Source organism: Priapulus caudatus, unplaced genomic scaffold (genome assembly GCF_000485595.1).
Source record: "Priapulus caudatus unplaced genomic scaffold, Priapulus_caudatus-5.0.1 Scaffold435, whole genome shotgun sequence".
NCBI classification, from domain to species: domain Eukaryota; kingdom Metazoa; phylum Priapulida; class Priapulimorpha; order Priapulimorphida; family Priapulidae; genus Priapulus; species Priapulus caudatus.
The window spans coordinates 179,770-206,335 of NW_014577496.1; the positions used below are offsets into that span (position 1 = coordinate 179,770).

Genomic DNA, 26,566 nt, shown 5'->3' on the forward strand with positions numbered 1-26,566 from the left:
CTCTCTCTCTCTCTCTCTCTCTCTCTCTCTCTCTCTCTCTCTCTCCCTTTCTCTCTCTCTCTTTCTCTTTCTTCCCCTCTCTTTCTCTCTCTCTCTCTCTCTCTTTCCTCTCTCTTTCCATCTCGAACTCTCTATCTCTCTCTCACCTAGCAGTTTTACTCGGTACTTCTGACGGCTCCGAAATAGCGCAATGCTATCAAGACGTTGTTAGACTCTCTCTCTCTCTCTCTCTATCTATCTTTCTCTCTTTCTTGCTCTCTGGGCTCGGTGCAGCTTCACGTCAAATCGCTCTCACGGTGTATCACTCACTGACAACAGCGGCAACAATCGTAACGTTTTATAAAGCGAGAGTCGTTAGCGTAGCTCGGCAAACAAACAGACGCAGGGGGCGCGGCGGACCTAAACCAACAATGGCGCTCACGACGTAAACTATAACTAAAGCTATAACCTCGGTAACTCAAACAATAAAGCACGGAGAAAACACGCAGGTGGGGGCGAAATTTTGTTCTATCAAATCTCCACTATTTTGGGTGTTCTCGTCTCCTAGGTGATCGGGTGAAACTTGGCAGGGATTGCAGTTCCGTCTGCGCGCGTGACGTCGGTGAATCACGCCACCTATAGGGACAACGACGAGTACGAGTGGCGCTATTTTTATTTACTTTGTTTATAATGTGCGCACGCGTTCACCTCGATTGTTTACCGAGCAAACCGGCGGCCAAACATCCGCAAACGAACGCGTAAATACGCCGTAACGACACACGCCCCGAGCTTCCTGGAATATTCGTGAATCTCTCGTTAGTTTAGTTGCTGACCGTGTTCAAGTCCGCCATTAATAAAATCGCTCGTGTGCGTCCCAGAATTTACCAGCAATGCGAGAGCCACTTTATGTACGTTAGCATAGGGATTGGATTGTGGAGGAATGCTGCGGCTAAAGTGAAACTTCGTAGATCGGATTTTACCATGCACATCTGTCGTGGTCATGGTGGCCATGCCCCTGAAAGTAAGTTGCATGCCCAACACAAAAACGGCGGACCGGTCACCTTGGCTTCGCTACTTTACGGAATGGCACAATTACGCAATAAGACAAAAATCACTTTTCTGCTTTTTATACATTCATATAAGGCATATACCTTGTGTGCATAATACAAATTAGTGCACGCTAGTGCCGAATATTACCGCACAAATTAAAAAAAGGCTATTTCTAGGAACGAAATACTAACGAAAGTCACTGCTGCTTTCCCACTATAGCACGTATCTCGGTGATTTTGGTCTTCGTTCGCTGTGATGTATTTGATGCAATTCCTTGTATCTATGTGATTTCGTTACTTTCGTTGCATGCATAAAAGAAGACCAGTTAATTGATACAATGAACAGAATTAAATTTGTTTGTCATTCTGTTGTTTTTGTAGAGCCTGATCAGGAGGCATACCCCATCTTTCACCTAGTATTATTGCCAACAATTTCCTGTAAATGCTGTCCAAATGCTCATCTACAACAAACACTAGCTGCCGCCAAGCGCCATTGCTGCCGCTGCACACTGACACTTAAATACATAGTTAACTAGTGCCTGCATGTGCTTCGGACAGTGTCACTGTCAGTGTCAGTGTCAGTGCCAGTGGCTAAATAGTAACTATACTACACTCAGTTGTACCATGCTAGACACTTGTTGCAGTACTACAGCCCTCATTGCCACTGCCACAGCTAAGCAGGTGCTAAACCGACCAGGCTCTCCGACTGTTACACGTCGTAGGACCTCTAGCCAACGTAGTGTTAAGCGAGAAGGGAACTTGTGGCTAAGCAGGTGCCAGTGTAAGTGCCAGCTAAGCCACAGTGGCAGTTGGAACGTGGGATAGAGTGGAAAACATCCAAAATGTGAAATATGACATGTATGTGTTGGTGTTGGTATCATGATTTAATAGGAATCGCAATTATCATTTATCACAAATTCCAGATAATCAAGAAACGTGGGGATGCACCGAGTCAGGTGGATGACCGTGCGCTCCCTGGAGTTGAACTACAACAGTTTCAGGTCATCCCAGAGGTACAACATCAAGGAGATAATGGGCAGAGAAACCCCGGGGGAGTTTCTGGCAAAAGAAAATACCTGGAAAACGTTCGACAAGGCGTGGATGAACACGGCACCAGCAAACGCCTGCACGCACCCCATGGTTAGGATATGTTTAGTGGAATGCATTTGACATGTTTATGGCTTGGTGTTATGTTACCACGGCACATTAATTGAGTGTGGGAAGTTAATGCTAGCCTTCATCTATAAAATGTCTGCGTATTTTGTCTCCTCTACCTATAGGCGTTCCTTGCATTTTGTGGTATGGTCACGTATTCACATTGAAAGAGAGCCTCACATTTAAATGTGCCTCGACCACTCTCAGTTTGTGCTAGAAATGCCCCTACATATGATCGACAAGATATTTCAACTGTCACCTTGCAGAACATATTAGTACACGTTAAATCCGCTTGGAACGCCACGAGAGTGCCATGGTTTGCGTCAACTTTGAGTCGGACAGTGTGCGGTGGCCTCCCGATCGATCGGAAGCGGGTCGGATAGTGTGCGGCGCGTTAGTGCTGTCCACAGTGCAAAATCGGATAGTGTGCGGCTAGCATAAGCAATACAATGAGCTATATTATATATATAAGTATACAATATAAGTATACAAGGAGTAAGGACGCGCTCACAGGTACACTCACATACCCACGCACACACGCACACATGCACGCACGCACACATGCACACACACGCACGCAGTCACGTACGCACGCAGGCACGCAGGTACGCGGGCAGGCACGGAACGCACGCAGGCAGGCACGCACACACGCACGCATGCAGTCACGCACACAGTCACGCACGCAGGCACGCATGCAGTCACGCACGCACGCAGGCACGCACGCACGCACGCAGTCACGCACGCACGCACGCATGCACGCACGCACGCACGCACGCAGCACACACACACGCGCACACATGCACGCACGCCTTAATTCCCCCCGGCTTACCTGGTGGTGGATCAGTAGTGCCACCGTCATCGCAATCACTTCCTTCATCATCTCCCATGCCGTCATCGGGACCTGTGTGTGTATATACAAGAACATAAGCAATACAATGAGCTATATTATATATAAGTATACAAGGAGTAAGGACGCGCTCACAGATACACTCACATACCCACGCACATACGCACACACGCACGCACACATGCACGCACACATGCACGCACGCACACATGCACACATGCACGCACGCAGTCACGCACACACGCACGCATGCACGCACGCATGCACGCACGCAATCACGCACGCACGCAGGCACGCAGGTACGCGGGCATGCAGGCACGCTCACACGCACGCACGCACACATGCACACACGCACACACGCACACATGCACGCACGCAGTCACGTACGCACGCAGGCACACAGGTGCGCGGGCAGGCACGGAACGCACGCAGGCAGGCACGCACGCCCGCACACACAGTCACGCACGCAGGCACGCATGCATATAGTCACGCACGCAGGCACGCACGTACGCACGCACGCACACACAGTCACGCACGCAGACACGCACGCAGGCAGGCACGCAGGCACGCACGCACGCCCGCACACACAGTCACGCACGCAGGCACGCACGCACGCAGGCACGCACACACAGTCACGCACGCAGGCACGCACACACAGTCACGCACGCAGGCACGCACGCACGCACACACACAACCTGCCTAGGTGCTACCGCTGAGGCTGAGGAGAGTTGTGACTCTTCCTCATCGTTATCGGAGCAATGCGAGTCTGAAGGGAGCAGCGACGACGATGAGGAGGAGCTGCGCATTCTTGGCGCGATGACTTCTACGACTATGGCGTCGTCTCGAAGCAGCAGAGTGAAAAAGTCGGGGCGTAGAGTCGCGGACAGGGTCACACAGATTCACAGAGAGGAGGTAGAGTGATGTAGCCATTACATAGTGATCGCGAATAAATTTGCTATCAATCTGCAGTTTGGTAATCACTACCTGTTACTACTGCTGAAGGGGTCGTTGTCGTATAGGGTAATATAATGCTAGTCTAGGGAGTCGCCTACGCCTATTCCCTAACCCTAACCCTAACCCTAACCATATCAGATAGGTACATATATGTAGTACCCTATACGACAACGACCCTTCGTGCGTTACTACTCTGTAAATATGTTGAAGTTTATAGTGAGTTTTAGCTTTTTTGCATGTCACATTAGCTGTCATGCCATATCAAATTTTACACTTGTATCTTCCTTATCTATGGAAAAATGGTTATTTTGTAACAGCCTTATTTTATGTGGTTACTAGAAATATTTTGTTGTAAATGGCAATTCTCTGCACAGCAGTAGAGATATAGTATTGTAATCGACGCGTTTTTCTCGTGAAGGTAAACGCTCTACGCAACAGACACAAAATTCACGTTCAGGGAACTGACCTGCCAGAGCCAGTTGAGTCCTTCTCACAGCTTCAGACGGAATATCAGCTCCTTCCGCAGCTGGTCGAGAATATTGTAGCTGTAGGCTACGTTGATCCAACCCCCATCCAGATGCAGGCAGTCACAGTCATGATGCATGTAAGATAAGTTGATAAAAATCTTTACACGGTGTCTGAATCTATAGCTGCTCTTATCAACTCAAAGTTTGACAATGATTCGTTTGTAAATTTGTTAGTTTATAAAGAATCCTTCATCATACTTCTGTTCTTTGAATGTGATCCAGTCCAATCAAGAGCATTGACTAGCACAGTAAACTAACGAGGCAAAGCATTTTAGTGTAACTGTGGGATTACATTGCTGTAATAACAGACATACAGAGCAAATCAGATCGAGTTCTTAAGCTATCGCCAACCTATCACTACTAGTTCTTCTTTTGTTGGGATGTTACAGAGACGAGAACTGTTGGCATGCGCACCCACCGGCTCTGGCAAGACGGCCGCGTTCATTCTACCTGCACTAACACATCTAAAGAAACCCGGACGAATGGGCTTCAGAGTAGTAGTGGTCTCGCCAACAAGGGAGCTTGCCAAGCAAGTGAGTATACGTAGGTCGTAGCAAAAAAATTGTTACTTAAAAATCGGCGATGGGCAGTATTCAGTTTCATTATGTCAGTTATCCATGGCTGTTATTCGGTATGAATCGGTATAATATATGGTGAAATATACAGTTGGATTACGATGTTGACAGTAATGATGATGGTATTAATTCTTTTCTTTCTGGTTAGACCTACAGGGAGTTCCAGAGGCTTGCGACTGGCACAGGCTTTCACATATGCATGATCGGCAAGTCGGACGTCGCTAAGCAGAAGTTCGGGCCGAAATCTCCGCAGAAATTCGACATACTCGTGACGACGCCAAACCGACTCATTCACCTGCTGCAGCTAACGCCACCTGGTGTCAGCATGAAGAACGTTGAATGGCTCATTGTGGACGAGTGTGACAAATTGTTTGAGGCGGGAAAGCAGGGATTCAGGGACCAGGTGAAACTCTCTACATGTCATTTCGTGATGACATCTTTAACTGTAGAACATATGCTTATCTTAGATGTCATCAAAGGTCCATAATAGAAAATAAACAAATAGACGTTTTGTATTATGGACTCTTCATAGCATTGATCGTGGATGTGACAGCATGCCTAAGCACTGACCATTAAGATTGAGTCGATTCGTTGGTTTATACACGAGTTGCAAGTCAACAGGCTGTAGTCTTGAATGTCGTCATCATGAACCTGTAAAGTTTGCATGTCATTTTCTTATTTTGGATCTATTTCGGATAGAGGAAAAAGCTATCCAGCATATAAAATTTGTGTTTAGCGTATGTATTTTTGCATATTATGTCCTATGTTTCACCGTTTTCATCTAAAATGATCACGTAAACTTGGAATCGAATTGCTTTTGCTGCCCTTTTATAGTGGATATTGTAGAAATGCTGGGTTTTACATGTGACGTCTGTACATATATGACTTTGCAGTTGGCTGTGATCTACAAGGCATGTGACTCGTCACACGTGCGAAGAGCCATGTTTAGCGCCACCTATACTTACGAGGTGGAACAATGGTGCAAGCTAAACCTTGACAATGTGGTCACCATCTGTGTTGGTGGCAGGTATGGTGTGATGATAAAATATTCGCTAGACATTAATGATTATAAACCCGAGGATAGTCATTTTTTAGGAAAGAATTATGTAATAAACTTATGTAACCTTATAAGCAATGCAAAGTGTGGAGTATTGTGAAGTAACTGTTAGTTGACAAAGTTAAAGCAGATAATTATTAAGAGTAGGTAATATAATGCTTGCTAACTAGTTGGCAGTTTTTAAGAGTTTATCATACTCATTTAACGATTAATAGGAGATTTTGATCTTTTAAATTAATTCCCTAGAGGATAGAAATATCATTAATTCGGTTTCTAATATTGTGTGCCATGAGCACTGTTGTCATAGCTACCCACGAGCATAATCAACTGAAAATTGTTGTTTTGCTGTGTTTAGAAATTCTGCGACGATGTCTGTGAAGCAGGAATTGCTCTATGTGGGTGCAGAGTCTGGCAAAATGGTGGCCATGCGTGAACTCGTGAAAAAGGTGCAAAGTTTTGCTTAAACTATCGTTTTACAATACAGTATTTCATATACACTTGTTTTGTACATACACGATACATTTGTCTCTAAGCCATTACGAATTTGTCGTTAAGGTGACTACTAGTAAGCATGTTCGTTGGCACACATTTCAGGGCTTTTCTCCACCAGTCCTCGTGTTTGTGCAATCGAAGGAACGAGCCCAAGATCTGTATAGTGAGCTCGCATACGATGGCATCAACGTCAATGTCATTCACTCAGACAAGACACAGTTGCAGGTATAGTAGACTCCGCTTAGTGTACGGCTTCCATAAGTCATTCAAACTTTGTTTGTTAAATACTTATCTAATGCTTTTATTTTACCTATGGAAATCACACATGCCAGGTTACATGGTGATGCATCTGTATAGCTTACCTAAACTAATCTTTCAGCACAGCCACGTGACTGTAGTCAACGTAGCAGCCGTATTGTTGTGGTTAAAATTAAGTATCATGTTAATCTGGGTGCACCATTCCAGTTAAGATTATAATGTGAATATTATAAAGGTGAGGCCTCATGTAGCACGCGTATCATGAATTAGTCTTCAACTTTGTTTGTATTTACGTGACCCGTCTTCTTCGACGGCATTCCTTGCTCGTCTATTTTCAGAGAGACAACATAGTCCGAGATTTTCGATCGGGAAAAATCTGGATGCTCATTTGCACTGAGCTGATGGGTAGAGGCATGGACTTCAAAGGAGTCAACCTTGTCATCAACTATGATTTCCCACCAAGTGCAATCAGCTACATACATAGAATAGGTAAGGTCGTACAAGGCATTGCTTGTAAAAATAATGTATTTTTATGATTGTACTCATTCGTGAAATCTAAGTGGAGAAGTGGGCAATTGATTCTTGTAGGAAAGGAAAGCTAATGTTCTTCCCACGCCTTTAAATTTGCAAGATCACCATAAATTTCTCTGAAATGCCTTAATTACCTAATCGACGTTCGATTCGGTTGTTCGATCGATTCATTCGATCATTCGATTGATTGATCGATGCAATCGATCAGCGATGATAGTAATGGCGGAGTCCCGTGTTGCACAGGAAGGACGGGTCGAGCGGGAAGGTCCGGGGAGGCTGTGACGTTCTTCACTGACGAGGACCTCGTTAATCTGCGCAGCATCGCCGCGGTGATGAGGCAGACGGGATGTGACGTGCCCGGATACATGCTGAGACTGCGCAAGGCGAGCAAGTATGTATAGCAGCTCCCAATCTGAGATTAAAATTCTTCTCACATTCTTTTTGACGTTGCGAAAATCACGGTATACGAGAACAGATGCGTGAAGGCTAGCTTACATTCCTGGCAACATACTGAGACTACGCAAGGCAAGCAAGTACGTATGACCTCTCCCAATCGGAGATTAGATTCTAACATTCGCAGTACATTGCGAGAGGTTTAACGGAAAAATTACGGTATACGAGAACGGCTACGTAAACGTTAGATCATATTCCTGGCAACATACTGAGACTACGCAAGGCGAGCAAGTACGTATAGCATCTCCCACTCTGAGTGGTCCGTCGTTGGCAGTGCGTCACAAGAGATTCATCAGGAAAATGGCGTTATACGAGAACACACAGGTAAACATAAGATGCTGTTCTAAGGTACGAACAGCACTATAGGACAGGAAGATCGTAGAGGTGGTGACCGTGAACACTCATCACTAACGCTGAGAGGGTCTGTGTCCCCCAGTGTACTGCCGGAACGTACCCTGGGTACGGTCCGGTATACCGGAACGTACCCTGGTACTATCTAATATGCCAGACCATACCTCGCCTACTCCACTAACGAGTCTAGGGAGTCGCCTATGCCTACTCCCTAACCCTAACCATATCAGATAGTTACCAGGGTACGTTCCGGCAGTACCCTGGGGGACATAGACCCTATGAGCATCACCAACTACTGTTGTGATACTTGTGTAGAGAAGCTTTATTCTAATATATATCTGGTTCCGACATACATAAGCACAACAGTACGTAGGTGCCTCTTCGCCCCTTGTCTATATCGCTTCCCCCTTTTCCTTGTCGCCTCTGCCGCTTATATACCTCGGGCGTGGCATCCCATTACTCGGTGATGTAGCCCTGGACACTGTCCACACAGGAGGCGAGCTGGCCGTATTGATTGGTCACTTATGATGATGGTGTAAACGTATGTCGCAACGTCCGCTGTGTGTTGCATCATCTTGCATGCTACACTTGTGTTCGCAGAAAGGTGAGACGGAAGCTAGAGAAACACGCACCGAAACGAGAATCCATCTCCACTGGTAAAAAGAAGAAAGCCCCCTTTAAAAGAAACGAGGAGGGTAAAAAGCAAGGTGCTGTCTCGGATATGGTAGACCGTCCATCGGCTGCAAGCAAGATACAGACTGGTGCACCGAAAAAGAAATCGAAAAAGACAAATTTGAAAAAGAAGAAAAAAATGAAGCCAAAGAAATCACAGCCAAGTGGGGGCGCCGTAAAGAAGCATTGAACATAGATTGTTTTCAAATTCATCTGTACATAGAGCAGATTATTGTTGAGGCTGATTCCTGTTTATCCTCAGAAGTGAGCGATTTTGCAAGTTACCCCCTACAATTTGGTGCGAGCATTCTGGTCAGTTCTCAGTTGTCCAGCAGGGTGTGTGTGCGATACATGACCCCAACATTTACCTTCCCCTACCTTTTACTTGTTCTGACGTAGCTGTCAGTTGTGATTGGAAAGAAACCTACAGCACTATCATGACCAAAAGTTGACAATTAACAGACTGACAGCCGATATTTTATTGTAAGATTATTATGGTATATAATAAAGCACGTTCTGCATAACATCAGGAGTATATAATAGAAGAGTATCTTCTATTATATACTCCTGATAACATCAATGGTACATGAGTGTTCCGTATTCTGGAATCACCAGCTCATAATAGGAAAGTGAACTACCATCGTACGACCACCAAGCTTGACTTTAGGATCCGAGTCTGGTTAACATCCATAGTGCCGAGCATTCACACTTATACTGGCCCTTCCCTGGCTTCTGTTTGGCTTGTTCTTACTGCAGGCTGCAGTAATACAAGTTGCCAGCCCATTATGTAGAATGATAACTGATTAGGAAACAGTTCGCCTGCATAGTCACAATCTTCTTGCTGCCGATGTTGGTGCCAGTCTGTTAACAACTTACGGGACTGTAACTGAAATTAAACTCGAGCAAAAATACAAAATACAACTGCTAAATACGTTCACACATAAATGTCGTAAATTTTGCAAACTGTGCGGACTACATAATTCAGCACATTGATCGCGTTGCCACGCGACGCTTTTGCAAGCAAAGGTAAAACTATTACACGAATGCATAATAAAGTGAACACCATTTGCAATACAATGTAAACAGAATAAGCAAATCTCCTACACAAACTAACTGATCTTCATACAACTATGTGATCATGTGGCACGGCAACTGGAAAACTTTTACATGCCATTTAACATTATCTGAAGACTGAATGACCTTATGGGCACGTTACACCATCTTTATGCAGTGTAAAAATGGTATACTGTTTTAGATGCGTTCATAAGGTAAAATTGTCGAAATTTAACACCTTATAAACCTTTTTATGTCAGATGAAGATGGAGTACTTTGCAAATACATCAACAAATCTAAAGACGAGACAGTGACCTTACTACATACACAATGCAATGGTAAAACAATAATACATGTAAATACACAACTATTAAACGTAACCTCCTGCAATAGGACTAAAAAAAGAACGCGCGCTGTACTCACATGGACTACCGTTAGGGCACATAAATATTCGAGAGAGTCTATCACTCGATCAACAAAGTAAAAATTCATAATAAATTCTACAAAAATATTACAGACCACTACACAACATCGATACACAATTTAACAAAATGGCTGTCCATTTCCTACTTTGCTGGTTATAAGTTTCCCAATTATAAGTTCCCATATTAAAATTAGCTAATTGTACAAACGGCACACTCATTGCACATCACTTTGATATCATTCTACTCATGTAAACAATATTTTATCTTATTACGTACTAACAAGAAACCTTTTCTAAATATTGCATTTTCAAGTTTTACGCATTTTTGCCGAAGAGCGCAATTACTAATACAGCCACAGACGACAGATCATCTCGTTTACAAATCTCACTCCTAGATATTACCAACTGCATTGATGAGATTGTATTCGTGACGATTCCTACATTCATACCTTTATATGAAAATAACTGTCATTATCATTATCATAATACAATATGCGTCCACATTAAATAGAAATTCATAACGTGAGATGAGTGAGGACACATTGTGTCAAACAACAGTGTGGATGCAATGACTGCCAAGTGTATTATGACACTTCTAAGGTAGATAATGCAACCTACAAAAAAGGTTGCCATGGCAATTGGAAACAACAACGACCATCCACATTGAGATTGTTTACATACGCGATTACAGCAAGGTGATCTTTTTACAATGCAGCTCATACGATATATATATAGCCTAGAGCTAATGAACGAGATAAGAGCATACAACAATATAATAAAAAGCAATGTTCAGTAGCTTTGACAGACAATTCACTAACAACTGATTAATTACGAGTAAATTAATATCTCGACAAATTACGAAAAACCACTTGTCTCTACGACGAATCTAAAGTGGAATTATCGGTTTGTACATTCTTGTCGAATTGCGATTTTCCAGCGATTGCATTCTCAAGTCAATGGATCTTTTTCATCTCGTAGAGCTTCATGTAAGAACATATTTCTATCCTTTATTGCCAACAGATAGATGAATTCCATTCTTCACGCACTAGGCGAATGTACATCTATCTTGGACAGCTAGCATTTACGAGTAGATCGTCATATACTGCCATGACAACTTTACATGCGCTGATATAAAACCAAACGGCTTCTTGCTACATCGGAAAGATAAGTAGCACTGAAATTGCAAAGGATTGAACACTAAAAATTGACAAGCATACAATAACTACAACGCCACACTTAGAAACGTCGTGGGGACAAGTAATTGTTATTAATTGTTCAAGTTGGAATTGCTTAAATGACAAGGGTAAAGTGATGAAATGTGACTGATACAGCTACATATTTTCCACATCTTACCACTGCCCACTCTATAGTCAATTAGCTCTTGATGCAACAAATATGGTAACCGATATGATATGGGAATATATATAAGTCCTCCGATGTTATCATGTCTGGTAGTAGGACTCTATATACGCAAATGTTCCCATTCCGTCAACTACTGTTTGTCCTCCGATGTTATCATGTCTGGTAGTAGAACTCTATATACGCAAATGTTCCCATTACGTTAACTACTGTTTGTCCTCCGATGTGATCATGTTTATCCTACCTTTCAGGCACAATGAACTTTGCCCAGTACCGCTTCAAATGTCAGTTCCGTTGCTGAAGGAACCAGGTATCATAGTTCCTTATGTTATGATTTTAAATAATACTGGTTGGTAGGCGTGGAATATACGCACACAGGAGCGCCAGCCGTCATATGCAACATTCAGTGTTAAAAACCGAAAGAAGAAAAAAGACAACTATATAGCGCAATGTTTTAAGAATTACTGATTTTGTATGTGTCATACGTATTTTTTTGATAAAGAAGCTTTATGTTTCTAAGCGATCGGCACAAACAACAATTGCGATCTGACACTGGAATTCACTAAACCTGCCTGCGCTTCATCTCAGCTGGCTGGTGGTAAGGGAACGCAGTTGGCTCTTCTGACTCAACTAGATGGCAAGGTGCATGAGGGAAGCTTTTCGTAGCATGTTTACACATATACATGTTGTCCTAGCCTTAACCCTAACCCTGACCCTAACCCTAAGCCTAACCCAAACTCTAACACTATACTAACTCTAACATTAGCACTAACTATATATAACGTTCCTTATTCAGTACACCAGCGAGTTCCGCGTAGAATCAGACGGTACCAGTTTGTACAAAGGCGGCAAAGCAAGTAAATAACCCTATAATAGCAGCTAGGGTCCATAGTTGAGTAGTACTTCATGCTATCTCTCTACATTAGTTCATGATAAGGAATCATATATCTGCAGTTCATGGTTCCGAGGGGGTTCTGCCTGACGGTGGCCGCGTACAGACGTCACCTGAACGAAAACAAACATCTGCGTGACAGCATCGTAGAACTGGAAAATATTGCATAGTATGTAATATTATTAGGAATAAATAATTCCAAATTAATATTATTTGAGATTATTTATTCATGATATCAGTTACCCTATAACAAATAAAATATAACACCCTATAACAGTTAAATTATGTAAAATATTGAATGCTATTTGGTAACATACGCAACATATCCTTTACCACTTCCATCGTCCGTTATCTGTGTTGATACATTTTACATAACGCGCCGTTAACAATTTTCCAGTAAAAGAAAGGGGGGCGATATTCACGAGATATCCAAGGCTACTGTAGAAAGCTTTAACAACACTCAGCTGACTCCGGAGTTGGAACGGGCAGTGTTGAAACAACTGTCAGAGCTGTTTGGCGAGGAATGGAACGAGAAGACATTTGCTGTACGATCATCTGCTGTTGGTAGGTTCTTTTATCAATATTGTATGCCACCGGAATGGTATGACATCAAACATTCATCGGGTCTATATTATATCAAACATATTTGTGGTAATATCGTATAATAAATTTTGATAGAGGTAATATAAAGATTACTAGCAAACATTAATTTTATATTTTAGATGTTTAAATTTGACGGAATAAAAACCGTGAATGCGTCATGTCCATAAACATCATGATGTGTAAAGATTGTCGCAATACGAGGCTGTATAACTCGGGCATCACTTCCAAACTATGAAACATTAAGATATTTTAGTAAAGGTCATCGCTGAGAGTGTTGGGAATGTGGTCTCAATTAGGATTAAACTCTGCGCAATCAGTATTACATACTCAAACGTATAATACGACGGTAAGATTTCAATGATAATCATTAGTGATGTTTTACAGGAGAGGATGGCGGGGAAGCGTCATTCGCTGGACAGATGGAGTCTTTTCTCGGTGTCATTGGCATTAAAGAGGTTTGAACTAAACACGCACCGATTTGGATTCTTGTAATGCAAATGTCATACATAAGAAACAAAGAAACCTCTCAGGCAGTCGACTTCAATATAATGTCATTATATTTTACTATTGTCAGTATTATGCTATATAATAACATGTATCTTAATAACAATATGGATTTAAAGATATGCTTTAAATAATAATTTTATCCTTACAGATATGCAATTGTATCGCAAAATGTTGGGCATCATCTTTCACACAACAGGCTATTGAGTACAGAAGGTATAACCTGTGCCTATATGTAGCCTGCTATTATGTATTTGCGGTATATGTAACATGCGCACGCATCATATTTATCTACTATTTGGCAATGTAATGTGCATGTAATGTGCATCTGAATCACCATAATAAGCGCCGCCAATCTGTACACTAATAACGTCAAATGCCACGTCTACTATGTACGGATCCAGATACAGAGTTTGCGCAGGCGCCTAATGCACTTGTCTAAGTTGCTGCTTTCTCTAATTTATTTTGTGTTGTATTGCAAGAATCACTACATGTGCATTGTTTTGCAGGAATCACGGCCAGATTGTAGCCGCAGATGTCGGCGTCTGCATACAAGAGATGGTAGAGGCAGACGTTGCCGGTGTGCTCTTTACAAGAGATCCGGTGACTGGTAACCCTGGAATCATGACCATCAACGTATCATACGGGATAGGAGAGGCAACGGATATTTTTTATTCATCTATTTATTTATTTAGGTAATTAGTTATTTCATAAGTAAACAAGGCCTGCAGTCGTCCTAGGAGCGCAAACAATATTTACTGTTATATTAATTTGGGCCTAATGTAAAAGTCAAATGTAGGCTATAATCTCATAACTTTAATAATATCCCAATGTATGCTTTATCTTAATTATAATACTTGCTTTCCACGCAGGCAGTTGTGTCGGGAGTGACGGAACCTGACACAATCTATCTGCAGAGAAGCTTCAACGATAAACTCATAGTCAAGAAAAAAATTCTGGGAAGCAAGAAGATAAAGATGGTTATCAGCGGTTTGTGAAATTATACTAAATGTTTATTAAATAATTATTGTTTACATTGCTTTGATGAACAATTTTCCTCTTGATATGGGAATATATATATATATATATATATGGATAAGTATATACAGACACATACACATTACGGATTCTTTACTAACATAAAAACTATCTTAAGAATGTACTGTTATACAGATAGGGCACTATTACAGTAGTAGTGTATATACACAGATCTGTTATATAGATCTATAGGAACACAGCATGGCCAAATATGTAGCAGTTAGGACAGACAGTAAGCGTAAGTGGCCAAGATTTTCCACACTTTGAAGTTATTGACGAAGACGATCATCTACAGAAGATGGTCGGCTGCTAACAAAAAGCCATAACCATAATATATGTGCTTCTCAGCCGACACTGACAGTGTGTTTACGTGAGACGATCGTCTTTAGGTTGCCACACACGGTTGTCGCTTGTAAACATATCTACCACTAAGGTTACTCTTGTACTATAACACTTAGATCTCCATGTTCACAGTCTAGAGAAATCATAAACTCACAAGAGGATACTTTTGGCATCGTATCAATTTTTTGTGCTGAAAATAACTTCTAAATGCATGATGAAAGATAAAATATATGGTTGAAGAGAAAATCTTCTAAAGAAGCACGGAAAATTGGCACACTACGCTATTGCCATGAATGAATCGTCGTCACCTTAGGCCAAAACAAAATATAGGTGTGGTTACGGTTTCCCGACCGACCCTAAACATTTAATTGTCAATTTTCTTTAAAATCAAAAAATTTTTTTTTTTAAATAAATAAATAAAAATATGAATTGGACAGTTCCTGCTTCAAAAGGCACAACGCACATCCTTCGGACATGATTCGTAAATAAAATATTTCAAGAAAATATGTTTTCCCTACCTACCTACGGTACCCTATTTTTTTTCGGCATGTAACGGTAACCACACATATATTTTGTTTTGGCCTTAGGCTTATGTTAATTTATGACCAAATGTAACCAATTTCATTAAAGCCAGTGTATCGATAATGCAATCTGAAATGGTAATCACAAGCCATTATATAAGAACTCGATAAATGCAGCCTCAAAGGTTGCATCGTTATACTGGATCATCTACAATCATATACAGAAAAACTGCATTGCATACAAGCTGCTCAAAGTTTCATCAATGGAAGGTGGGAATTACATCTCTAATTAATAAACAGCCACATACCACCTACATCCGACTTCTATGCTTACTCACTGCAATATACTACTGGTCATCTTCTTTCATCTGCAATCCTGTATTCTGACATTGTGTTCCTCGTGCTTCAGTTCGACAGGGAATTTTTCCGATGCAATCTTACCAGACACTACATGAGATGAGGGTGCTAATGTGGTTTACTTACGATTGGACAGCCACATTAAACGTAGCACTCTTACGTTTGTGTTTCACCCGCATACATGTATCTATGTACAAATATATATATATATATATACTAGGGTTTCATAGAAGCCGGTGCATAGACACTTCAACTGCGTACTTCGACGTGTGTGCTGTGTAATCGATATCTAGCCTATGGCTGCCTATCAGATTATCTCACCTAATACTTTTGCTCATAGACCTAGTACTTTCAAAACAATATTTAGTCAACTGTCCCCACAGCCTAAATATTTTACTTCAAACTACTAGTAATGGCGACGCAAATTTATCGTCAGAATTTTGAATACAGCTATGATGATCCTTACCATATTCAGTGTTGTCTCTCTACGTAACGTTTTCAGACTGGGAGAACACTAATAAACCGAGAAAGTTTGTACCGTGGGAAACCGTCCCAAAGTTAAACTACGAAACCATAACAGACCCCGCCTCAGCAAAGCAATGGGCGTGCATGCGATACCCCCCCGCTCGACAGTCAGGTTAAAAACACCTATTTTCCCTGAGTAAGAACGAATCAAATTGCTACGAACGTTACCTCCTCGTGGTCGTCATCAACGATCGCTCTACCCGCGGAATCGTCGTGAGTAACGCTGCACCCCGTTCTCTACTTTCGCGCTCTCGACCGACCCGCTCGCGTCGACACCGCCCGCGCTTTGGCAGGTATCACCTTCGCTCTCGTCGACGTCCTCGCCGCGACGACAGGACTCTTGTCGGGCTGCGGCGCGGCGGGTTTCCGCGGCAACGGCTTCATCGCGGGACCGGCCGCGGGCGTCGCGAATCGCTTCCTCGTCTCCGGCACGCCGAGATCCTTCTCCTTGTGCGCCGCGGACCCGTGCTTCGTCAGCTGACGCATCGTCGCGAACGCCTGCTTGCAGACGCCACACGTGACGTGCACGTCCTCCGCGTGCCGCGCGAGATCGGCCGGCTTCGGGAATGTCTTCTTGCAGACGTCGCAACGCGACGACGACGACGACGCCGGCGCGGTGGCGGCGGCGTGGAATTTGTTCCGGTGCCCCTCGAGGCGGCCGGGCATGAGGAAGGTTGCGTCACACGAGTCGCAGGCAAGCCGGTCTTTCGGGTGCTCGCTGATGCGGTGATGGGAGAGGCCACGCCGCGACAGGAACTCGCGTGGACACGTATCGCACGCAAACATCTTGTAGTTGCGATTGAGTTTCGGCGCGGCGGCGGCCGTCGCCAGCGCCTTTTTCGCATACTTGCCGTGGCGCATGAGCGCCTGGTGCCGCGACATGCCGTGAGAGGTGGGGAACGGACGCGAGCAAGTCTCACAAGTGTTCGCTGACGCCTCCACCTTCACTGCCGCCGCCGCCGCCTTGGTCGTCTTTGCTTTCGGCTTGCGGCCCTTGGCCGGAGGACGCACGCACGACTTCTTGTGCCGCTGTACGCTCGCGGAGGTGGGAAAAGTCGCAAGGCATGTCGGACACTCGAATCTGTCGCCGGCGCGGTGGTCGCGCCGTCGGTGCAGCTTCAGCGCCGCCTCGCTGACAAAGTCCTTCTTGCACTGCTCGCATTTGAGGCTCTCCTCTTCGCTTGTCTCCTCCTCGACTTTGAGCTTCGTCGCGTAGCAGATACGCTTCCGCAGGTGCTGCTGCAGCCACGCCTCCGATTTGAATCCCTTGCCGCAATTCTTGCATGTCCCCATCACCGGTTTCTCCTTTCGTGTCTTCTTTGCTTCTGCCGGTTCCCCGCCGTCCACGAATTCCTCACCGACGACGTCCGACTCGGAGACAGTGACGCCATCTATCGTCGTCGGCCCGCTAGACTGCTTGGCGTCTACCGTCTTGGACAGTCTCTTCGCTCGTTTACCCGGACCCGTCGAGTTTCTGCTTTGCGTCTGGCCTTGGTTTGCGAAGTGCTTTTCTCTGTGTTTGATGATCGCAGCCGAGTAGTTGTTCTTCGAGTTCTCGCATCGATGCCCGCAAATGTCGCATTGGCCCTTGCCTTCCTCTGCGTGGCAGTCGATTAGATGCTTCGCTAACGACTGTCGGTAATTAGTCTCCATGAAGGAGATGCCGCAGATGTTACACGATCTCAACTTTGGATGCTTAATGGCTTTCGGAGCGAGATGGGTTGTGCAGTAGCTGTGATCGAGCTGTATGGTGAACAACGACGTAACGCCGTTAAGATTCTCGTATTCGGATTCCTCGGCAACTTCGCCGTACCGCGTGGCGATTTCTTCTTCATTTTTTGCAATAAGCAACTGCGCCTCATCTTCGGATTCGTATTTTGTCACGATCTCGTGTTGTTCTTCCAATTTTACCGGCATCGCCATGACTTTTCCTAAAGGTTCAATGGCTGTTGCCATTGAAATTGTAGAAAATCTCACAAAAATCACATATCCTCATTGTCATATGATGCATGGGCTGCTTTAATGTCTGCAGTTGTTTCAAAACCACACATCCAATCTGTGAAATAAACCAAACTGATTTAAGCAGAAATTTTATTAAAAAATGTTCCATTGCAGTCCCTATGCTGGCAAACAGGAAATACAGTTGGTAAGGTCATCGTTTGCCATTTGAAAGGTGATTAGAGGGAAATTCTTTCCAGTTAGTTTCATGAGATTAACTACTGTGGAAGTAGGACATTTTCTGTATCTAAAGTAGAGTTGGTAGTATTATTAATATTAGTGACATATATAGTGTCAATACAATACAGTGACATAATTTAATGATGGACAATTTGAATTTTTATCTGATACTATCAAAAGCACACACTGCACACCCCACCGCCCTCAAAATACCAAGATTCCGAAAGTATATGTATTAAATGATATTTTGCTATAGAAATTAATAGATCGATAATGGATAGATCGTTAAAGCCGCGATTGGGCGCAATTTTTGGTCTACATTTTCCCAGGGTTCGTTAAACGTTTCGCTGATAGCAAATTTATATTTCGTGCAATCTCTAAATTCTAGCAAGACTTAGAATAAACATACCCAGTAATAATGATTCTATATGAATTCTTGCACAATATTCCCTTACAAGAAATGTTAGGCACGTCGCAAACTTGTCAATATTACGGAAATTCTCGAATAATTTTCGAAAAATTTCCTGACAAAACAAAACCATATACGGAAGTTGTTGTTGTTGCCAACTCGGTGCATTTTGGGAAATGTGACGTCATATCCCTTGAAATCGTCGTCAGTCATCCACGGTGTTTGTAACAGCTGAGGTGAGGATAATAGCAGTAATTGAGTAAATGATATTAATAGTAATAATATATTGTTAGATAATAGTAATCTATTACGGGATCACTTTAAACAATTTTTATGCATCTCAATGAATTACAGCCGAACAGTTGAGGAATTTTACATAGGCACAAGTGAGAGCACTGGACCGAGGTCACGGAGGTGTGATTCACTGAGTGATTTAGAATAGAATTGAATAGAATAGCGGTTTACAGGAATAGGCCCAAGGGCCTGTATCCGGTCTAATTAATACATCAAACCTCAATTTTCAACCTCAGCCTGGTCGGGTTATGAGTGATTGTGAAAGAGCAATGCAGTCACAGGCACAGCCACAGGCACAGCCACAGGCACAGGCACTTGGAACGTCTCAATAAAAAAAATTAATGGTAAATAAACACGAAATGTAGGCTACCAAAGTCTTAATTTTAATGTTTCTCTACTCCATTTCGCCTATAATCACCTGTAAATGCCGGTCAAATGCTCATCTGCAACACACAAGTACACCACACGCCCGCGCTGTGCTGCGTGCACAAACAACATGAATAAGAGAGCAGGTAGGAAAGCGGGGTTGAAAAATTTGTTCGACGCTCGCTTCATTTCACACGATCACAGAACGAAAACACATCCAACAGCTCCCATCTTGGTATCTATGTCTACATAAATGTTCACTTGTTCGAATTATAACCTTGGCTTTTGTTCTTACCTACTCCCGCCAGAGATATCTCGTGAAATCCTGCAGGAAATGTTCTCTTTGTGAAAATGTAAAGAGGATGAGATGTCTGTTTATACACGAGTAATGGGGCGCATTGCATGCCGGGATGAGCTGCTGCCGGCCTCCGAGCTCCATTTCGAGGCCCGCCAAGCCAAGCACAATGTGCACGGGCATGACGTCACACACACACGACTACAGCGATCGATCGAAAGTAGCGCCATTAGGGATTTTCCGATGATACGTCCTCTTTACATTTTTACGGAGAGAACATTTCCTGCAGGATTTCACGAGATATCTCTGGCGGGAGTAGGTATGAACAAAGGCCAGAGTTATAATTCGAACAAGTGAACATTTATGTACTCATAGATACCAAGATGGGAGCTGTTGGATGTGTTTTCGTTCTGTGATCGTGTGAAATGAAGCGAGCGTCGAACGAATTTCGTGATCACGCTTTCCTACCTGCTCTCTTATTCATGTTGTTTTGGTGGCCGCAGACATGTGTTGCAGCGATAGATGACCGGCATTACAGGTGATTATAGGCAAAATAGAGTAGAGAAACATTAAGACTTTGGTCCTACATTTCGTGTTTATTTACCATTAATTTTTAGCTCATCTGACATAGTCAGATGCAGCTTGTAGAATCGCTTGATCGTCCGTCCGGTGCGTCGCGTGCGTCCAGCGTCCGAGCGTCCGACTGTCCGCTCCGTCAACAGTTGGGCACAAAATCTTAACCGCTCGACGTACGGTCACGATATCGGGACGTGGGGGTGGGGTAATCCGAAAACGAGGTTGGGATGTCGAAGCTGGGGGTCAAAGGTCAAAGGTCAAGAGGTGTAAAAGAAGGGGGAACATTCACTCCTTAACTTAAGGTATAGGGAGGAAATGCGAATTCGGCACAAATCTAAACGGCCTCGACCTGAGGCTCCGTTGATAGTCGGTGTATGCTCATGTAGGAAAACGCCCATCACTCTGGTGCCGAAATTGAGAGGTCACAGGTCAAAGTCAGTGGGCACAGGGCAGATTTTAGACATTTTCTGAGGACATGGTCTGACGGGAGCGAGTTGAAAAACTTTTTGTTTCGAGCGTGACTCAGCATTTTTATGGCTTTATTGAAAGGACATGAAATGTCCCTTGGCGTCTAATGGCGAAGAGTAAGTGTCAGATAACCTTTTGACCCTAGAGGAGGGTTAAACTTGGATTTGTTGTGACTGTCTGTTAGAAAGAATTTGACTGCCGGGTTTTGCTAGTAGAATCTATACATGCCTGGATGTATGAGGCTACAATGTCACAGTGAAATTTCAAAAGCTAAATTTGGTTAAAGAAGGGTGTGTTCCTTAAATCGTATAATTTCTATGTCATTCTGTACTGTCAGATATGTTACATGTAACGTATGCCAGCTGCCAGTGGCTGCTGCCAGTGCATGTGTTGGGGCAGTTTTTGCCTGCGTTAATTGGTTGCAGGTGGCAGCTCTCTATTGCAATTTGCAGCCTGTAGGCTTGCGTAGGTAAATGGATGAGTGCTTACCTATTCTGTCTTGCAATAGTTGTTGCTACTACGAATGATGGGAGCTTCCATCTTTAATCTGAAGACACTTAAACGTACGCGCCATCTCGTGGCAACTTTTCATAACGACCAACGAACATTCTTTTGAGAAGGTTCCTGATACCATCCCTGTGCATTCCACTGTTTCGGCGTGTATGTGAAACAACTTTGGACTAACAGGGTTTACTAGAATCCCTCCACTCCACCACAGAGTCACGCCAGTAGACGTTAGATGAGCGCTGTCGCTATGGGCACTTGTTTTATTGAGACGTTCCAAGTGCCTGTGGTCACAGGCACTTGAAGCGTTTCAATAAAATATAATGCTAAATAAATACGAAATATAATACTAGTACTACAAATTCTTAATGTTTCTATACTCTCTTTCACCTATTATTGCCGACAGTTTCCTGTAAATTCTGTGTAAATGCTTTATGCACACACACTACCCGGCCGCCATTGCCGACGGTGCACAGTGACAGTTAAATATATAGCAGGTAGGAAAGCGCTCGACTCAAATCGCTCGATGCTCGATGGATTTCACACGATTACAACGCAAAGACACAACCATTCTACTCCATCTTTGTTTCATTTCAACAGCAGTGTTCACTTGTTAGAAATACAGACTGTCTCTGTTCGAAACCGAGCTCTGTCACGCGAAATCACAAAAACATTGGCGAAATTCGAGCGTTCGCTAACGTTGCGCAGTCAATGTAAATGTCTGCCGGAATCAGGAAACACCTAGCGGCGGTATTCGTGACGTCATTCTTGTGCCGCAATGCTGCAACGTTTTTGCAACGCTCCAATGGCGAGGCTCGTACGGGAGGTGGAAAACAGCGTGGTAGTTTCCCAAAATGCAATGCGCCGCCTATACATGTACTTGCAGACATTTACATTGACTGCGGCAACGTATGCGAACGCTCGAATTTCGCGCCAGTGTTTTTGTGATTTCGCGTGACAGAGGTCGGTTACGAACAGAGACAGTCTGTATTTCTAACAAGTAACATCGCTGTTGAATTGAAACAAAGATGGAGTAGAATGGTTGTGTCTTTGTGTTGTAATCGTGTGAAATCCATCGAGCGTCGAGCGGATTTGAGTCGAGCGCTTTCCTATTCCATTCCTCCGGCAATGGCGGCCGGGTAGTGTGTGTGCATAGAGCATTTACACGGAATTTACAGGAAACTGTCGGCAATAATAGGTGAAAGAGAGATATAGAACATTAAGAATTTTGTAGTACTAGTATTAGATTTCGTATTTATTTAGCATTATATTTTATTGAAACGCTTCAAGTGCCTGTGACACGTGTGGTTTGCCAGCCATCCTGAATTGTAGATAATGCCAGTGACACTGTAAGTGTAACACAACTAAGTAACAACAGTACTAAGTATGTACAGGGAGTAAGTGTAAGACTAACTCAACGTTTAATTAACTGTAAGTGTAAGCACTAAAGCAAGGCCGGTTCCAGGGCTGAGGCTAGACAGTATTTTTCCAGATTTAAAGGGCACATCGCCCAAAAATGGCACACCAGCCCACAGTGAGCGCAAAATTTCGAAGGGCACTTTGAAATCTAGACCGTATTTCCCAATGCGGCAAATACGGTTTGAATCCGCTTCTGGTAAAACTAACTAAAGCTGAGAGGGTCTATATCCCCAGGGTACTGCCGGAACGTACCCTGGTACCAGAGCATATAAATCAACGTGATTTATATGCGCTGCTGGTACTATCTAATATGCCAGACCGTACCTCGCCTACTCCACTAACGAGTCTAGGGAGTCGCCTACGCCTACTCCCTAACCCTAACCATATCAGATAGTTACCAGGGTACGTTCCGGCAGTACCCTGGGGACATAGACCTATGAGCCTAACTCAAAGTTTAATTAACTGTTAAGTGGGTTGTTCGGTTCACCGTTCTGTTCAGTGTAGACTGTCACGGAGAAGTAAAGACTGTACTCTATACTATACTCTATAGTGTCAGTGACAGTGTTCAGTCTTCGTCTTTTTGAGTTCGCTCTGGTCTTAGTTCTGTCTACGTATAGTATAACTATTCGAGCGTGTAACCTATTCAAGCATTATTTTAACAGTGAGTAGCAATCAGAAAAAGTAGATAAACATAGGGTGCATTCCTGCATACACGTTTTTCACTCGACACGAAATTGCGATCTGCGTCGACGAAAATCTGCGAGCATCCCGTCCGCTTCTCGTCATTTCAGAGTCGGTGGACCTCCACCACTGTCGTCATGGGGATCCTCCGCGAGCTGACCGTCGTCCTGCGCGTGCGGGAGGCGCGCCGTGTCGTTGCCGTCGCCGCGGCCGTCGTCGTCGCCACGGCGGCGCTCGTCACGCTCTGCCAGCAGACGAACAGCAGGCGCTCGCCGCCTACACCTATCTCGTCGTCTTCGACCTTCTCTGCTCGCGACCTGCCTTCTCAGCGCGTGGGTCGAGCAGCAGGGGCCCTCCTCCGTCTTCTGCTTCGGGTACGAGCGTCTGGAGGTGCTAGCGGTGTTCGCGACCGACCGTTCTTGCGCAGCTCGGCGTCTGCTCTTATCGTCAAGGAGAGCGTGGAGCGTCTGCTCTCGCAGCGAGTGTCCGACGCCGGCCCGCGTCCCGCCGCCGGCGCCAGTCGCGCTCGCGCGCGAGCCGTCGGCCATCTACGGGTGCGGCGGCGCCGCGCTCGACCACGTGGCGCACGCGGCCAGCTCGAGCTGGCTGCAGGAGCACGCGTCGGGCGTGAGCCACGGCGTCTGCCGCGTCGTGCCGGGGCTCAGCCGCGCGCTCCTCCCCGCGTCGACGCCGTTCTTACGCGCTCTTCGCGACCGCCGCGTTCGTCGTCGTCGTCGTCGCCGCGGCGATCGTCGACGCTACGCGTACTTCGCCGCCGACTCCATCGCGGCAATCGTCGTCGCGGCGATGACCTTCGGGACGATGGCGCGTGGATGGCGGGTTCGCGCGCGAATCTCCTCTGCAGACGGCGCCACCGCACGTCGTCGGGCAGTTGGACAAGGCGCTGCGGGGGCGGCGACGCTGGACGGCGTTCTCGAGTTTCGCAACGAGCACTTCTGGACGGTGTCGCTCGGCGGACGCTGCTGAGATCACCTGCCACTGCTGCGGCGTGCGCGTTAGCCGGACGATGCGTGACGAACAGTGGTCCGTCGCGCACGAGCTCTTCGGAGCCGCCCTCGGGCCTCGTCCGGGGGGGGGCTCCACCCATATAGCTCAGGGTGGGTTGCAATTGGGGGACTGACCTGGAGCGGGGGGCGTGGGTTTCGCGGGGCCGGCCGTGGTCGGGCGGGCTGCTGCCCCTCCCTGGCTTTTTGCCGGGCCTTGGACGAAGACGGCGTGGCGCCGCCACCGCGCTGTAGGTTTGGTTTGGGCGTGCCGCTGCAAGGCGGAGGCTGTCCGGCGCGCGCTGTCCGCCGCGACGTACGTCTGATTCGACGCTCCGCCGCCCGAGTCGCCGGATCATCGTCAACATCACGGTCACGGCCATCATCAGCATCACGTTCAGGAGCGCGGGGGTGCCGGCCACAGCCACGCGAATCAGTATCAGCAGAGTTTGGGGATCGGAGAGTTTGACACTGGCGGTGGCGGCGGTTAGGCTGTTGTGAACTCTGGCAATGTTAATAACTATACAGGAATCTCTGTCGCTTCAAAACTAGCCATCTAGCAGAACGGTGGTGACAATTGCGTGTGCGTCTGTAACAAAAGTTCGTGATATAGCACTGTTCAGACTACTGAGTTCAGACTACTTCATTCATATCACTGTTGATATATACTCAGTGGGTAAATAATGACAGATATCTGTCGTTATTCACCCCTGCTGTTATGTAACTCAATCCATATTCGTAGTACAGTACTTTTGACTAAAATTGTCTATTGCCAGTCATTGTCGTTTAATTGCGATAAAAGTGTGGGAGTGTACATATATGTGAGGCCTTTCAGTAAGGCTGTGTTTACCAACATAATACCTAGGGAAGTGCTTTATCAAAGAAATATATTTAGCATCAGTACGTTAATCATTTCATTCCACAGTTTTAGTCTTTGTGACCGAGGTTTTAGCATACATGTATATATTTGTGGAAAACATGTGAATTCAGTTGTTGCTACCTGGTGTTGGAAATATAACATCGCCAACACTGAGGCTGATTCCCAGCAAGATATTACATATATGGCAAATGAATAGTAATATCTGAGAGTTTGCACTATTAGTTGTTATGATTAAAAATTACTAAATTATTACCTAGTAACAGGACGAGGCATTTCAGAGCGTGTGATTGCAATATTTTGGAAATTTGCTAATTTCAATCTTTCTAGTCTCTGATTAGTCGCAAACATGGTAAGCAACTTGAAATTTGTTTGCTGGTCACTGTGTCAAAGTTGCTCATGGTATTGGCTCAACTTTGTTAAATTAATATTAATAATAATTAAGTTGCATATTATCAGGGGTAAATAATAATAGATTCACTCTTAGATTAATAGATTATTATTCACTTCTGATATTATATATAAGCAGTATATTTTTAGTGCAGCAGTGGTTTTCTATATTTTGCCTAATTTTGCGCTTTATTTGCATAATACAAGAAGAGTGACGTTGATTGTAAGTCGTTTTAAACATATATTCGATCATTAAAAATGAGACATAAAAAACACGCTTTATATTTACGCAATTTCTTACCCTTCTTCTGACGATTGAGTACATCGACCAACTTCCTTTTACGATATACTTATGTAGTTGTATATCGTGTTGCTCGATCCCATGCACCACCTGTTTTTTTTCCTCTCTCTCTCGCTCCCTCCCCCTTTCCTCCAATCCATCCTCACTCTGTCGCCCTCTCCCTCTCCCTCTTTCTCTCCCCCTTTTCCTCAATTCTTCTTTTTCTCTCTCATGCGCGCGCGATCTCATATCTTCATCTCTTCCCCCTCTCTCACGCCTCTCTCTCTCGCAATCTCATATCTCCATC

General features: G+C 44.5%; 5 protein-coding genes across 5 annotated transcripts in view; 3 read left to right on the top strand and 2 right to left on the bottom strand.

Moving 5' to 3' along the window:
- LOC106810354 (galaxin-2-like) overlaps positions 1 to 3,081 on the bottom strand; it is a 7,824-nt gene extending 4,743 nt beyond the window's left edge. Inside the window, exon 1 of the mRNA XM_014813670.1 lies at positions 3,013 to 3,081. Coding sequence (XP_014669156.1) covers positions 3,013 to 3,070 — 58 coding nt within the window. The 5' untranslated portion in view covers positions 3,071 to 3,081. The remainder of the gene's footprint in view (positions 1 to 3,012) is intronic.
- On the top strand, positions 1,949 to 9,485 carry LOC106810362 (probable ATP-dependent RNA helicase DDX52). Its single transcript, XM_014813684.1, has 11 exons — positions 1,949 to 2,168; positions 3,734 to 3,942; positions 4,403 to 4,588; positions 4,901 to 5,044; positions 5,235 to 5,489; positions 5,980 to 6,113; positions 6,499 to 6,589; positions 6,738 to 6,860; positions 7,232 to 7,382; positions 7,668 to 7,815; positions 8,829 to 9,485. The coding sequence occupies exons 2-11, from the start codon at positions 3,847 to 3,849 to the stop codon at positions 9,088 to 9,090; spliced, it is 1,590 nt and encodes a 529-aa protein (XP_014669170.1). The 5' UTR covers positions 1,949 to 2,168; positions 3,734 to 3,846; the 3' UTR covers positions 9,091 to 9,485.
- A 2,505-nt stretch (positions 9,486 to 11,990) lies between these two features.
- LOC106810355 (putative phosphoenolpyruvate synthase) lies at positions 11,991 to 15,252 on the top strand. Its single transcript, XM_014813671.1, has 9 exons — positions 11,991 to 12,046; positions 12,257 to 12,378; positions 12,691 to 12,797; positions 13,026 to 13,192; positions 13,616 to 13,686; positions 13,887 to 13,951; positions 14,245 to 14,392; positions 14,608 to 14,725; positions 15,248 to 15,252. Exons 1-9 carry the CDS (start codon positions 12,019 to 12,021, stop codon positions 15,250 to 15,252), a joined length of 831 nt encoding a protein of 276 aa, XP_014669157.1. The 5' UTR covers positions 11,991 to 12,018.
- Positions 15,253 to 15,626: 374 nt separating this feature from the next.
- Positions 15,627 to 19,239, bottom strand: LOC106810361 (zinc finger protein 93-like). The gene is made up of 2 exons (XM_014813683.1): positions 19,106 to 19,239; positions 15,627 to 18,574 (listed from the first exon to the last, which is right to left on the bottom strand). The coding sequence occupies exon 2, from the start codon at positions 18,472 to 18,474 to the stop codon at positions 16,756 to 16,758; it is 1,719 nt and encodes a 572-aa protein (XP_014669169.1). The 5' UTR covers positions 18,475 to 18,574; positions 19,106 to 19,239; the 3' UTR covers positions 15,627 to 16,755.
- A 64-nt stretch (positions 19,240 to 19,303) lies between these two features.
- Positions 19,304 to 24,758, top strand: LOC106810363 (zinc transporter 6-like). The gene is given in 6 exon segments (XM_014813686.1): positions 19,304 to 19,380; positions 23,819 to 23,969; positions 23,972 to 24,013; positions 24,016 to 24,533; positions 24,535 to 24,616; positions 24,619 to 24,758. Coding segments are annotated over 6 exon segments (882 nt in total). The 5' UTR covers positions 19,304 to 19,368; the 3' UTR covers positions 24,696 to 24,758.
- Positions 24,759 to 26,566: the final 1,808 nt, after the last annotated feature.

Bases quoted from the DNA above. Each gene is read 5' to 3' on its own strand.
- LOC106810355 (XM_014813671.1), top strand. From the start codon at position 12,019: ATGTCAGTTCCGTTGCTGAAGGAACCAG. The intron at 13,687-13,886 runs GTTTGAACTAAA...TTATCCTTACAG, and splicing joins GTGTCATTGGCATTAAAGAG to ATATGCAATTGTATCGCAAA. The intron at 13,952-14,244 runs GTATAACCTGTG...ATTGTTTTGCAG, and splicing joins CAGGCTATTGAGTACAGAAG to GAATCACGGCCAGATTGTAG.
- LOC106810362 (XM_014813684.1), top strand. From the start codon at position 3,847: ATGACTTCTACGACTATGGCGTCGTCTCGAAGCAGCAGAGTGAAAAAG. The intron at 4,589-4,900 runs GTAAGATAAGTT...GGGATGTTACAG, and splicing joins CAGTCACAGTCATGATGCAT to AGACGAGAACTGTTGGCATG. The intron at 7,816-8,828 runs GTATGTATAGCA...TTGTGTTCGCAG, and splicing joins AGACTGCGCAAGGCGAGCAA to AAAGGTGAGACGGAAGCTAG.
- LOC106810361 (XM_014813683.1), bottom strand. From the start codon at position 18,474: ATGGCAACAGCCATTGAACCTTTAGGAAAAGTCATGGCGATGCCGGTA.